Source organism: Gorilla gorilla, chromosome 13 (genome assembly GCF_029281585.2).
Source record: "Gorilla gorilla gorilla isolate KB3781 chromosome 13, NHGRI_mGorGor1-v2.1_pri, whole genome shotgun sequence".
Taxonomy (NCBI): domain Eukaryota; kingdom Metazoa; phylum Chordata; class Mammalia; order Primates; family Hominidae; genus Gorilla; species Gorilla gorilla.
Window position 1 is genome coordinate 26,838,610 of NC_073237.2, and position 14,371 is coordinate 26,852,980.

Consider the following 14,371-nt stretch of genomic DNA (forward strand, 5'->3'; position numbering starts at 1 on the left):
GGGCCTCCCGGAGAGCTCACCCTTGGGAAGCAGCGCCGCGACTGCCGAGGGCTCCCCGGATGCGGCCGCGGGGTCCAGGCCTCCCGGACCCCACACCGAGCTGTCCCCTTCCGGGGCGCGTGGGGAAGCCCGCGCCTGCTGGGCCCCGGGTGGCTGCTCTGCGCCGACGCGCGGCGAGGACAGAGGGGCGCGCGGTCGCGGCACGAGGGGCGTTCCGGCCGGCGCCACCAGGGGACGGCCTCTCCCTGCCGCGGCCTGACACGACACACGCAGCCCCGGGGTGTGCCCCCATCTCCGGTGACTCTGGGCTCCGGAGGGCGGCTGGTCCGGGGAGGGGGACGCTCCTCTCCCAGGACACGCCCTCTACTGCCAGTCGGGGTGGAAGCGCCGCCGCCTCTGACCCGTCCACTCGCCCCTCATTGCCTCCCAGACCAAGCCAATTCCCACCCCTGCAGTCTGGCCCCAGACCTGTCTCCCCAACGCCCCATCTTTTCCCCACACTCCAGTCAAACTAGATGTCTTGTCATTCCCCAAACATGTTCTGGGATTTCCCACCTCCCTGCCTTTCCTCAGGCGGTCCCTCCTCCGGGAGTGCTGGCCCTGGAGCCACCATTCCAGTGCTGCCCATACCTCGGGGTCGGCCGGTCTTTCCAACTGCCAGGTGCCCTGACCCTGGGGGCAGCACACACCAGGTACTGGGGAGATGTGGTCCCACCCATGGCCCCTGCCCCGTGGGAGAAGTGCACTTACTTGACCGCACAGCCCTAGTCACCTGTGCCAGACTTCCCGCAAGCGCTCCTTTCTGGGGAAGGGGCTCAGTACACCCCAAATGAAGGAAGCGAATTTTAAGGCTTTTCAATGAATGGGCACTGAAGTGAGCTGACCCACTGATGATAAGGCTAGAATTTGTAATACCAACGGCTTACGAATGTCTCGCAGGGCAATGGCTGGGCACTGTGCTCTCTATTCCTTTCCCCATGTCAGGCAAATACACCTACTGTATTTTAGTACCGTCATGAGTAATGACATTTCAGTCAATGCCAGACCACATATACTGTGGTAGTCCCAAGAGATTATGATACCATATTTTTACTGTTTCTATGTTTACATCTGTTTATATATGCAAATTTTTACCATTGTGTTACAGTCACCTAAAGTATTCAGTATGGGTCAAGTTGGTGCCCAACCCTGATTCAAAAGGGACTCCTGGGGCTGGGTGCGGTGGCTCACGCCTGTAATCCCAGCACTTCAGGAGGCGGAGGTGGGAGGATTCTTGAGCCCAGGAGTTCAAGACCAGCCTGAGGCAATATAGTGAGACACCCCCCCATCTCTATAAACAAACAAAAGGGACTCCTGGTGCTAGGTGGGGATCTAACCCCCTCTATTCAATTCCCTCTCCCATTTTGTCAACAAATGCCTATTGAAATAATCAAATAAACACAGTAGGAAGAATTCCATGTTGCCCCTAGAATCTCTAGAAGGCTGTATTTCACATAACAAAAACTTTAAGGCCGTGGGTGGAGACAGTGAGGCTCAGCGGGCTGCTCACTGCACGCAGAGGGAAGCCCATCTGGGACCACCACGTTTCACTGACACCTTGAGGTCTGAGGACTGGAGGCGAGAGGGGCTGAGAGTGGATGCATTTCCTAACATAGAAATTCATAACCTTAGCAGCAGGCACATGAAGGAACAGTGTGCTGAATGGAGGGTGTTAGGGCAGTGCCAAAGTCAACCCCGACCAAGGGCCGTGGGCTAGTTGGAGAGGGAGTCGCTGTCCAGGCATCAGACACAAGAGACAAATGGCCACAAAGGTCAGACGCAAAGAAGAGTGATTGACCCAATGTATTGTCTTTTTGTTTGTGTGTGTGTGTGTGTGTGTGTATGTGTGTGTGTGTGTGTGTGTGTTTTGAGACAGTCTCGCTCTGTCTCATAGGCTGGGGTGCAGTGGTGCGATCTCAGATCACTGCAACCTCCACCTTCTGGGTTCAAGCAATTCTCCTGCCTCAGCCTCCCAAGTAGCTGGGATTACAGGCATGTGCCGCCACGCCCAGCTAATTTTTTGTATTTTTAGTAGAGACGGGGTTTCACCATATTGGCCAGGCTGGCCTTGAACTCAAGTGATCTACCCACGTTGGCCTCCCAAAGTGTTGGGATTAGAGGTGTGAGCCACCCCGCCCAGCCACCACTACTCCATCTTTTAACTTTTAACCTGTTTCTTTATATTTAAAATAGACATCTTATAGTTGACAAGATGCAGTTAGGTCTTTTTTTTTAATCCTGTCTGACAATATCTGCCTTTTAATTTGTATTAATACCATTCATACTTGATAACATTATTTTCTTTTTTCTTTTCGAGATGGAGTCTCCCTCTGTTGCCCAGGCTGGAGTACAGTGTCTTGATCTTGGCTCACTGCAACCTCCACCTCCCAGGTTCAAGCAATTCTCCTGCCTCAGTGCCCTCCCCTTGACCCCAGTAGCTGGGATTACAGGCATGTGCCACCATGTCCAGCTAATTTTTGTGTTTTTAGTAGAAACGGGATTTCTCCGTGTTGGCCAGGCTGGTCTCAAACTCCCGATCTCAGGTGATCCACCTGCCTTGGCCTCCCAAAATGCTGGGTTTACAGGCGTGAGCCAACACGCCCGGCCCGATAACATTACTTTCAAATTTGTATGGAATAAATACAAAAATTGACCAAATGTTAGGTCTTAAACTAAGCTGTAATAAATTCCTGAAAGTAGAAAAAATTCAGTCACATTTTCTGAGCACAACGTAATAAAACTAAAACTAAATAACAAAAGATTGGCTAAAAATTTTTGAATCATCTAGAAAATAAAAAAAATCCCTCTTACAGCACTGAAAGGCAAAATCAAAACACGTTCAGATATAAATGACAATCTGAATACTCTGCAGGCTGGGCGTGGTGGCTCACACCTGTAATCCTAGCACTTTGGGAAGCCAGGGCAGGTGAATCGCTTGAGAACAGGAGTTTGAGATGAGCCTGGACGATATAGAGGGACCCTGTGTCTCACAAAATTAAAAAAAAAAAATTACAAAAATTAGCCAGGTGTGGTGGCACATGCCTGTGGTACCAGTTCCTCAGGAGGCTGAGATGGGAGAATCATTTGATCCTGGGAGGTCGAGGCTGTAGTGAGCTATGATTGTGCCACTGTACTTTAGCCTGGGCAACAGAGCAAGCCCCTGTCTAAAAAAAAAAAAAACAAAAAACAACAACAACAAAAACTTGGTAATTGTTAAGAGTGTGGAACATGGGTTTGAAGTCCTGTGGGCCAAGTTCAGTTTCTAGCTCTGCTGCCCACAGAGACTGTGGCTCTGGTTTGGGTACTCGGGTTTCTCCATGTCTGTTTTCTCATCTGTAAAATGAAGATAATAATACTTATCTTAGATAATTTTTTTAGCGATGGTGTCTTGCTATGGTGCCCAGGCTGGAGTGCAGTAGCTCACTGCAGCCTTGAATTCCTGGGCTCAGATGATTGTCCTGCCTCTGCCTCCCAAGTAGCTGGGATTACAGGTGAGTGCCACTGCACCTGGCTTAGAGGATTTTTTTTTTTTTTAAGATTGAGATGCATTTTAAAAGCGGTCTTTAAATATCACTCATTTTCATGTGTGTAATATTTCACAGTCACAATTTTGATTGTAAAAAGTAACTTTGTTTCTCTATTTAGGGCAAGCTCAAATTCTGCTGCTGATAGAAAACTTAAACTTAACACACTCAAGGAAACTCACATCTACTTCAGTTTCTTTGGGATAAATTCATAATCTTTCTGGGCTCCTCTCCACACCTTTGAGTTTCCTTTAGACTCGGGTGCTTGGACAGGTGCATCCATCTGGCCGAGCCTGAGTCACAAGCCTTCACACAAGCATCCAGAAAGAGAACAGAGTGCTAGGCGCGGTGGCTCACGCCTGTAATCCCAACACCTTGGGAAGCTGAGGTGGGCAGATCACCTGAGGTCAGGAGTTCAAGACCAGCCTGGCCAACATGGTGAAACCCCGTCTCGACTAAAAATACAAAAAATTAGCCGGGCGTGGTGGTGCGAGACTGTAGTCTCAGCTACTCAGGAGGCTGAGGCACGAGAATCGCTTGAACCCAGGAGGTGGAGGTTGCAGTGAGCCGAGATTGTGCCACCGCACTCCAGCCTGGGCAACAGAGCGAGACTCTGTCTCAAAAAAATTAATAAAATAAATAAATAAAGAGAACCAAGGAAATTTCCCACCCCCTCTCCGAACCCCACAAGCTGCCAGAGTTAGAAAAGGTCTTTTACATTCAAATGGAGACTCTACCACATGCTGAAAAGCCAAAAACCAGCGAATGTCAATCATATCTCCATTCTTAAAAGGAGAAATTTTGTTTCTGTCCTAAATCTGTTTTCCCAGAACATGCTGCACCCCATGACTCAGCCCCTTCTCAGTGTCTAAGCTCTTACATCATTATGAATTATTCCCCAAACTGGTTTATGAAACAAACTATGCTTTAGGCCCTCCAGTCTTTGGCTCTTGATTGGCAGAGGTTTTTGGAATAAAAAATTCACTGTAATAGCCAGTGGGTGAAAGGCCATGACAACTAGAAAAGTGGGGGAAAGAAAACTGGCAGAAAGTCTCCTTATTTTATCCTGTTATGCTTTCTTTATTATTGTGGTTAGAAAATACATGGGATGCAGCCAAAGATGTACTTAGAGGAAAGTATACAGCATGAGAAATATGAACATCGGTTGTGAGTTAGACCTGGGCTCAAAATATCTTGCTCTGCTTTTGTTTTTGTTTTTCTTTTTTTGAGATGGAGTCTTGCTCTGTTGCCCAGGCTGAACTGCAGTGGTATGATCTCGGCTCACTGCAGCCTCTGCCTCCTGGGTTCAAGAAATTCTCCTGGCTCAGCCTCCCGAGTAGCTGGAATTACAGGCACGCGCCACCATGCCCGGCTGATTTTTGTATTTTTAGTAGAGACAGAGTTTCACCATGTTGGCCAGGCTGGTCTCAAACTCCTGACCTCATGATCTGCCCTCCTCGGCCTCCCAAAGTGCTGGGATTATAGGCATGAGCCACTGCACCCGGCCTTGTATACCCTTCCTAAGAGGGGAATATTTGATTCTGTGCCCAGAGGGTTGAAACCTGTAAGGAAAGATTCACCATCAAAGGACTGAGAAAAAAAGTACAGACAGTAACTTCTTATAACTTAATACTTCCTTGACTTGAAAATAAAGGGATTTTAATGAAAAACTCCTTCTTATTGGCCAGGCAGGATGGCTCATGCCTGTAATCCCAGTGCCATAGGAGTCCAAGGTGGGAGGATAGCTTGGGGCCAGGAGTTCAAGAGCAGCCTGGACAACATGGCAAGACCCTATCTCTACAAAAAATTAAAAATAAATAGCTGGGTGTGGTGCACACACCTGTAGTCCCTGCTACTCAGGAGGCTGAAGTGGGAGGATGGCTTGAGCCCAGGAGCTCAAGGCTGCAGTGAATTCTGATCATGCTACTGTACTCCAGCCTGGGTAATGGAGTGAGACCCTGTCTTTAAAAAAAAAAAAAAAAATTAAGTCTCTCTCTCTCTTTTTTTTTTTTTTTAATTTGAGATGGAGTCTTGCTTTGTTGCCCAGGCTGGAGTGTGGTGGCATGATTTTGGTTCACTGCAACCTCCGCCTACCTGGTTCAAGCTATTCTCCTGTCTCAGCCTCCTAGGTAGCTGGGATTACAGGTGCTTGCCACCATCCCAGGCTAATTTTTGTATTTTTCGTAGAAACGGGGTTTCATCATATTGGTCAAGCTGGTCTCAAATTCCTGACCTCAGGTGATCTACCTGTCTCGGCCTCCCAAAGTGCTGGGATTACAAGCATGAACCACTGGGCCCAGCCAAAAAGTCTTTTCTTATTGACATCTTTTTCTTAGAATTCTGAATCTTACATGCATTGACTTATAAAAATAGTGTATTACCTAATTTGGGGTCTGGAGGGAGAAGATTCTCCCCTGATGTCTGATTTAAAAATTTCCCTAAACTGGCCTGAAACATGAGAGATGGTTAGTTATTTTATTTTATTTTTTTTTGAGATGGAGTCTTTCTCTGTTGCCCAGGCTGGAGTGCAGTGGCACAGTCTCGACTCACTACAACCTCCGCCTCCCAGGTTCAAGTGATTCTCCTGCCTCAGTCTCTCGAGTAGCTGGGATTACAGACCTTACAGGCATGCGCCACCATGCTTGGCTAGTTTTTGTATATTTAGTAGAGACAGGGTTTCACCATGTTGGCCAGGCTGGTCTTGAACTCCTGACCTCAGGTGATCCACCTGCCTCAGCCTCCCAAAATGCTGGGATTACAGGTGTGAGCCGCCATGCCCAGCCAGTTAGTAAATCTTAAATATTATTATATTACTTATTTAAAAAGAGAAAAGTAAAGCACTGAACTAAAGGAGCTAGACAACAAAAAATAAGTGAAAGGAAAGAAACATAAAGAAATAGTGAATGAATGCGGAAGTGTTTCAGGGTAAAATGTATTGATGTTTGCAACTTACTTTGGAATCCATAAAAAATTAAATGGATTCAACTTTGAAACACGTAAAAGGTAAAATGGATGGACAGAAGAATACATAAATATAAGCAAATACAGGAAAATGTTTCTATAATAAGATTGCTATAAGATGTTTAAAATTGACTAAAGCAGTTAATGTAGATAAAAACAAAAAATTATATAGTAGAAAACAGATAAAGAGCAAGATTGAAAAATATAACCTAGAGCTGGAAGACATATCAAATAGATTTTTCACTACAAAATCAAATGAATAAAAAAGTCTAAAAGAAGAGAAAACTCAAATGTACCACATTAGTAATAAAAAGGGGATGTAATCTTTTTTTAGAAGTGTTCAGAAAAAACATATAGACAACTGTTCACTAATAATTTTCCTTAATTGGGCAATTTCCTAAGAAAATACAAATTATTAATATTTAAGAAGAGGAACCAACCTGGCCAATATGGGGAAACCCCGCCTCTACTAAAAATGCAAAAAATAGCTGGGCATGGTGGCATGCGCCTCTAAGTCCCAGCTACTCGGGAGGCTGAGTCAGAAGAATCGCTTGAACCCAGGAGGCGGAGCTTGCAGTGAGCCGAGATCGCGCCATTGTACCCAGCCTGGACAACAAGAGTAAAACTCTGTCTCAAAAACACAACACAACGAAACAAAACACCCGCAAAAACAAAAATACAAAAAATTAGCCGGGCGTGGTAGCAAGCCCCTGTAGTCCCAGCTATTCGGGAGCCTGAGGCAGGAGAATCACTTGAACCCGGAAGGCGGAAGGTTACAGTGAGCCGAGATCACGTCCACTGCACTCCAGCCTGGGCGGCAGAGAGAGACGACGTCTCAAAAATAAATGAAATAAAATAAAAACTAGCTGGGCATAGTGGCATGTGCTGATAGTCCCAGCTACTTGGAAAGCTGAAGCAGGAGGATTGCTTAAGCCCAGGAGTTGGAGGTTGCAGTAAGCCGTGATTGCACCGCTGCACTCCAGCCGGGATGACAGAGTAAGACTGTCTCGGGGAGAAGAAAAAAAAAGAAATATATTCACAATATTAATAAGTCAAAGAAAAAATATACTGTAAATGGATGCTGGAATATATTTGATACAATTGAGTATTTATTACTGAGTTTAAAAAAACTCTTATTTTTCCATAGCAGAATAAAAAGTCCCTTGAAACTAACAGTAAAACATGTTACGCTTAAAGCAAACATGTCATGCTTCACAATAAAACAATGGAGACATCCCCATTAAAATCCAAAACACAACAAGGTTTCTTGCAGTCCCCACTGCTATTCAATATTGTTCTGGGAGTTCTAGCCAATACTAGAGCAACAAGAAGAAATAAGAGGTATCTTATCTCTTTGAAAAAGAAAGAGCAAAGTTTTCATTATGGCTTCTCCCTGGAAAAACCTCAGAAAATCCAATAAAGTAATATGAAATTTAAAATGACAGCCAGGGGGTCCAAAAAATTTTAAAAAATCAATTGCTTTATTACATAGTATCAATAACCAGTTGGACTATGTCATGGGGGAAACATTTACAATAGCAACCACAACAACGAGTTTCAAAATCACCCAATATGGGCTTATTTCACAAACACACGACCAAATCCGTTTTATCATGAGGACTCTCTGCTCTGCTCATACGTGGCCAGACTGGGCCATTGTAGGAAGAACATGAATACTCGCCATGAGGATGCGTGCCTGCTGTGGGGCAGCTTCCTGATGATGAAGGTGAGCCGGATCCAGGCATCCACCTTCCCCCTACTCCCCTCCTTTTGGGGCCAGAGCCCAGCCCTCCACTTCAGAGCCAGCAAATCCCGGGCAGAAGGAAGTTTCTGCAATAGCCTGCACTAGTGCACTGCAGTTCTGCTCTAGGCTTTTGGTCAGAAGAGTGCCAGCAAGAAGGGGGACAAGAAGGGGCATGGGGCCTGGACTGCTTTCTTGGGTTGCAGAGGGCTGAGGAATTCTTAGGGAGCTGGGTGGAGGCACTGGCAAATGTGGGCTTGATAAAGGGCTGTGAGAGGAAGACAGAGAGGAATTGAGGAGGCTGAGCAAGGTCAGGAAGGAGCATTCAGCAGAACATGGTCCAAAGGGTTAAGCCGAGAGCCCTTTCTCCAAAATGAGTGGTGCAACCGACTGAGTGCTCTTCTTGGTGTCACCCTGGCCTGCTGTGCTGGGTATCTTCTTTTTGCTCCACTTCCTTCCTTATTTCCACTCTCTGCCCTGATCTCTGCCCCAGAAGGCTGACCTGTATGACTACCAGCACAGGCTGCCTGGTCCTTGGGTTTTCAACTGGGTTCCCAGTGGGAGCTGTGAGAGGAGACCCAAGAGAGAGAAGCAATGGCTTCTCCGTTAGGCTTAGGGGTTAGAGGTGCTAACAGCTCCACTTTGAGGCCCGGCGTGTTGTACTATGCCTTGTGGTTTCCCTACATCCTGCCCACACCTTTATAAATAGCCCCTTTATTAAACTTTCCTCCAATTAATCCTAATTTGGGTGGACCATTCGTTTTCCTGCTAGGACCCTGACCAACATAAATGGTTAGCCTTCTTCTTCTTCTTTTTTTTTTTTTGGATGAGACAGGGTCTCACTCAGTTGCCCAGGCGGGAGTGCAGTGGCATGATCTTGGCTCACTGCAGCCTCAACCACCCAGGCTCAAACCATTCTCCCACCTCGGCCTCCCAAGTAGCTAGGACCACAGGGACATGCCACCACGCCTTTGTATTTTTTCTAGAGATGGGGTTTTGCCATGGTGCCTAGGCTTGTCTCGAACCCCTGAGCTCAAGTGATCTACCTGCCTCAGCTTCCCAAAGTGCTGGGATTACACGCATGAGCCATCGCGCCCGGCCTAAGTGGTTACACTTCTGTTTGGCAAAGCAACTGGTTGCATTTGCAGTAGAGTTCAGTGGGAGATTGGTCTGGAGAAGACAGAGGAGGTGGTCTTTAGGAAAAGACCCACCCCCTGATTACCTGGTGGGTTCTGGCCAAGATAGGGCTTCCACCTATGAACCTTTAGGCAAGGAAGTACCGCCCAGTAGACAACATCCCAAATATGAAACCATTTCCCTCAATTTCCCCACACAGGGCAGTGAGGTAACCACCTCCTCCCCATTGCAGACAGAGGAGGTACCTTGCCCTGATTACATAGAGAGATAGATACGTACAGAGAAGGCTCTAGAAGGATTCTGCACTTATTTGTAGAGGCAGGGAGAGGAAGGTATGGGATTTTTTTTCCTTTGTTTATATTTCCAAGTACTTGGGGGAAGGTGCACACGTAACTTTTACAAGGAAAAAACAATACAGTGAACTTCATTTTGGAATAATGGAAAAGTGGGTGGAGCCAGGGGACAGAGTGTTCACCCTGTGAGGCTTCCTTCCCTACCCTCTCCACCATCAGCCTAATGCCCTGAGGCTGGGCTCTGGAATGAAACTCAACCTTAGACTTGGCATTTGCTCTCTATGTGAGGCGTTTTGCTTTGGGCCGGGAGACAACATGGTGAAAAGCACTCCCTAAACTGCCCTAAAAAGTGAGCTGGCGAGCTGTGTCAGTTACTTTTATGATTCCTGATGCTCCTTGGACCTGTTTGCTCAGACCCACCCAGGCTCACCTGGCCTTGGAACTGTTTCACTCTGCTCACCTTCTGGCATCTACCTTCATGGCAACCTCCTTTATGGCCAGTTCCATTTCTGAGAAGTACAAATCCTGCCTGGCTGCCTTGTGCCAGGGAAAGCCTGGACCTGGCCTCTGGCCGTGGCTTCACCCTGACTCCCTGTGTGACCACAGCTTGGTCCCTGTACTCTTGGTTTCCCTCTGTGTGCACCGTGGAAATCTGCCCTCCAGCCCCAAGATTGCTGGACTGCTGGAAGGACTGGCTCATCCCTGGGAATGACCCCTCTGCCTTCACTTTCCCTCAGCTTGCAAAGTGCACAACTCAAGCCTCTTCTGCAGCTGGGAGGCAGGGAAGGAAAGGCCCCTGCAGCGGGGCCTCCTGTCCCTCTGAGAATTAGAGCACCCTCTGTGGGAGTGTGTGGGCCTGACTCCCATCAGCCCAAGGCTGAAAGAGAAGCATTGAATCAAATGAAGGAAAGTGCAGTTTCTTCAGTGACGATCAGTGTTCCTGGTGGGTTTAAGTTTCCTCCCACAGTGGAGCTGAAAGAGACCCTGGCTGAACTCTAAGGGTGGGGACCAGGCCTAAGGGAACCCTGGCCCCCAGCCTGCTCAGTTATTATTTCCTCAGGAGAGTCCAGGGTGCTCACAGGACGGAGGGAAGCACTGCCTAGTAACAAGATCAGTGGATGGTCTTGAAGGTCTCGTGGCACTGAAGTTTTGGGCACACAATCCTTTGCAGGCTAGAGCTATCCAGGCTGGTCAGTGTAGCTGGAAGGGCAAGGGCAGAGGCTTAGGATGCCACTGTGGCCTGGCATTCAAGCTGGGCACATCGGATCTGCCTTATACTTCCCCACACCACGCCCCTCACAACATGTCAGCCCTGCTGTTCTACCCCTGGAATGGACCTGGACTCTGTCGTTTCTGCACCTTTGCTCAAGCTGTACCTCCTACTTAGAATGCCTTTCTCAAAGCCATCTGGCAAAGTCTCCTGGTTTCTTCCAGGCCTGGTGCAAACCAACCCTCTTTTCGAGGGCTTGCGTCTTCCCCCTTGTTAGATGCTCCCTCCCCCAGCTCACACCTCCCATGGCAGGTTGCCTGTACCATTTGATCACCTTCTCCAACCTGTCCTATTAAATGCCTTGCATTTTTTTTGAGATGGGTTCTTGCTATGTTGACCAGGCTGGGAACATCTACTTCTCTAATAAAAAATCTTGTCAGTCCTGGCTATTGTCCTAGCCTGATGAGAAAAGATGTCTATGGTAGACTGTGTTATTCAAAATACTTACTGTCCCTCCCCCAACACACACAAAACACCATGGGAGGACTGTATGTCCCCACCCTTTGAACTCTGGAGTGGCCATGTGACTTGCTTTGGTTAGTAAAACATAGAAAGAAATGACAGCATCACTTCCAAGCAGAGACTTCAGGGCCAGCTTGTGGTCCTCTATGTCTCTTTTCTCCCCTTTGTGAGGACGCTGGAATGGGTCTGGAGGGAAGATAGTATCAGGTGTGGCAGCTGACCCACAATGGACATGTGAAGGGAACAAAATAGAAGCCTCTGTTGTAAGCCACTGCAGTTTTGGGGACTTAGCCTAAGCTGACTGGTACCACTTCTCTGGTCCCATCAGCAGCCCTCCATCTCCATGTTCCCATGGTCTCCCTGCCCCAGGTATACCCTGGAACTGGAACATCAGGACCAGCACAGTGGGGAGAACTGCCTAGTACGCAGTCTTGGAAGGCCTGAAGCTCTCTCTATCCTTAAGGCTGAAAGCTGGGGTCTTTGTATTTGACTCTCTGTCACTGCCTGCCCTCTGGTCTGACCAACGGTGTCCTAGCTGGCCTGTTCTCCCAGGGCCCTTGGCTTGGGATAATAGCACTCCATGACTTCTTTTTTTTTTTTTTTTTGAGACAGGGTCTCACTCTGTCTCAGGTATGAGACAGGTTGGGGTACAGTGGTGCGATCTCAGCTCACTGTAACCTCCACCTCCCAGGTTCAAGCGATTCTCCAGCCTCAGCCTCCCGAGTAGATGGGACCACAGACATGTGCCACCATACCCGGCTAATTTCCATGACTTCTTATCCCAGAGCAAAGGACACAGCTCACCTAAGGGTGATCAGTGGTTTCCTTTTTGAATGTCAACATTGCTTAGAAGCATGCATGATCATATAAAAATTATTTTTATTAAAATAGAAAAGCTTTCCAGTATATTGCATTAAAGACATTTATACAGAAAAAAGGCAATTGCAACAAGCATGCTACGTCAGCACTGACATATTCTGAAAGCTTTAAGTGCCCATTTTTCAGCAACATTTTGGTATAATACGCATATCCCTATGTATTTCAGAGGGTACATGTAATACTGAAAAAATACTTCATGTAAAATCTAAGTTCATGTGCATATACACAAGAAGTATTACATCAAATAGCTTATTTCAAACTGTGAAACACATTCAAAGTATTCAATTTCTTAGACAACATGCATACATTTTAATACTCAGCTTGACACTTTTAAATATATAAACCACAATTCTTTATACTTCTATATCAAAAAAGAAAGTCAGACAGAACACTTATCTACATTGTGCATATCACAAAAAGCAAATGTGTTTTCACGAACGGAAAGCACTGGGTTAACACACATGATTGTCATTTTACAAATATGGCTATTCACCTTCTTCATAATAAAATAGAAATGTATTATTTACATGAACTACACATTATTTCACTTTTTGGCAATTATATAAGTAGCAGCAATTGGTTTAAAGATTGATGTTTAAAAACTCTACATTTAACTCGGATGAATACCAATGAATATATATCTGGTTAATATAAAAATTGCATAATGCAAGATGCTTTGATGCAATGTCACTTCTCCCTTTCACAAAAGTCACAGACACAAATCCGTGACCAGTGAGCCTGTCGCTTACAACATATAATTATATGAGTGTCATTTAATCAGCTTGCTTTTGCATAACACCGTAGTTGGGGTTCTGAATTAAATTTCTGTAATTTAATGCAAATTTGCCTGATAATTTACATAATAATTTCAAAGATGCTTTATCTATGTTTCATATTCTCTAATGGCAGTGGCTCTTCACTGGGACCCCTAGCTTCTAGCCAGAGTAGGTAATTATCTGTAAACAAAACAAATGCAACGGGAACCTTAAATACTTCAAAAAGAACTCTGAAATGAAGTTTGTGAACCTGATAGTAAAGTGAATTATCTTTCTAAAAAGTGGTCATCTCATTTCCCAGCGATAAATTTGGTTTAGAGTGGGGGACCCTTATGGTGAGGAAATGTAAATCATATGGCAGTGGTCTACCAGGAAGAGACATTCTGTTTTCATTAGTATTTGGAACAACACATTTTAACATTTGTAAAAACAAAACAAAAATCCTACTAATGTTGGCGGATTAAAAAAAAAATACTGTGTGGTGAATAGAGGTGACATGTGCCTTTCCTTGGCCACTATTCAACTACAAACCAGCAGTCCTGAATGTCTTTTTCAAGGCAGGAGAGTGAGGTGGAGGAGCATTCTGCACTTTCCGTAGGCAGTCAGTTATATGTCCAGAGCAAGTGCAAGGCAAGGCCCAAGCCGAGGGGAAGGAGGAAGGAGTGGCAAGAAGGCCTGGCCCTGACGCCGGCCGATGGCACACTGCTGGAGACCTGTACCTGGGAAATGATGAGGGCAGAGAGAGGGACATGGGACGCCAAAGTCGGGCTGTCAGAGTTGATAAGGGACTCAATCTTCTCTGCTTCTTTATTGCAGGCTTCAATCTGTGAGGAGAAACAAGGTTCCCTTAATATAAAACCACAGAACGTTTTCAACATCAAGCCAGACAAATTCCACATATATCCTAAAAGTAGCGTGGCCTCAGAGGGCATTTACTTTCTCTTTGTCCTTCTGTTCTTATCCAAAGTAACGTTTTATTATAGTTTTAGTTTATTACATAAATATAGCAGCATTAATGGAAATCAAACCAGAAAAGAAATAATTGGCCATGTGTTGTGGCTCATGCCTGTAATCCTAGCACTCTGGGAGGCCAAGGTGGGAGGGTAGCTCGAGCCCAGGAGTTCGAGAACAGCTTGGGCAATGTAGCAAGATCCCATCTCAAAGAAAAGAAAAGAAGAAAAGAGAAAGACAAGAAATAATCCACAATGCCACTGCCCTAATCAATCAACTGTCTTCATTTTTCCACACCTGTTACCCACACCTCTTACCCACATTTAGACTTTATCCTT

The 14,371-nt window shown here is 46.1% G+C and overlaps 1 protein-coding gene across 2 annotated transcripts in view; it reads right to left on the reverse strand.

Moving 5' to 3' along the window:
• Window positions 1-12,286: 12,286 nt before the first annotated feature.
• RECK (reversion inducing cysteine rich protein with kazal motifs) overlaps window positions 12,287-14,371 on the reverse strand; it is an 87,411-nt gene continuing 85,326 nt past the window's right edge. For both annotated transcript variants that reach the window (XM_019034207.4, XM_055351576.2), the window contains one exon: window positions 12,287-13,906. In XM_019034207.4, coding sequence (XP_018889752.2) covers window positions 13,685-13,906 — 222 coding nt within the window. In that variant the 3' untranslated portion in view covers window positions 12,287-13,684. The remainder of the gene's footprint in view (window positions 13,907-14,371) is intronic.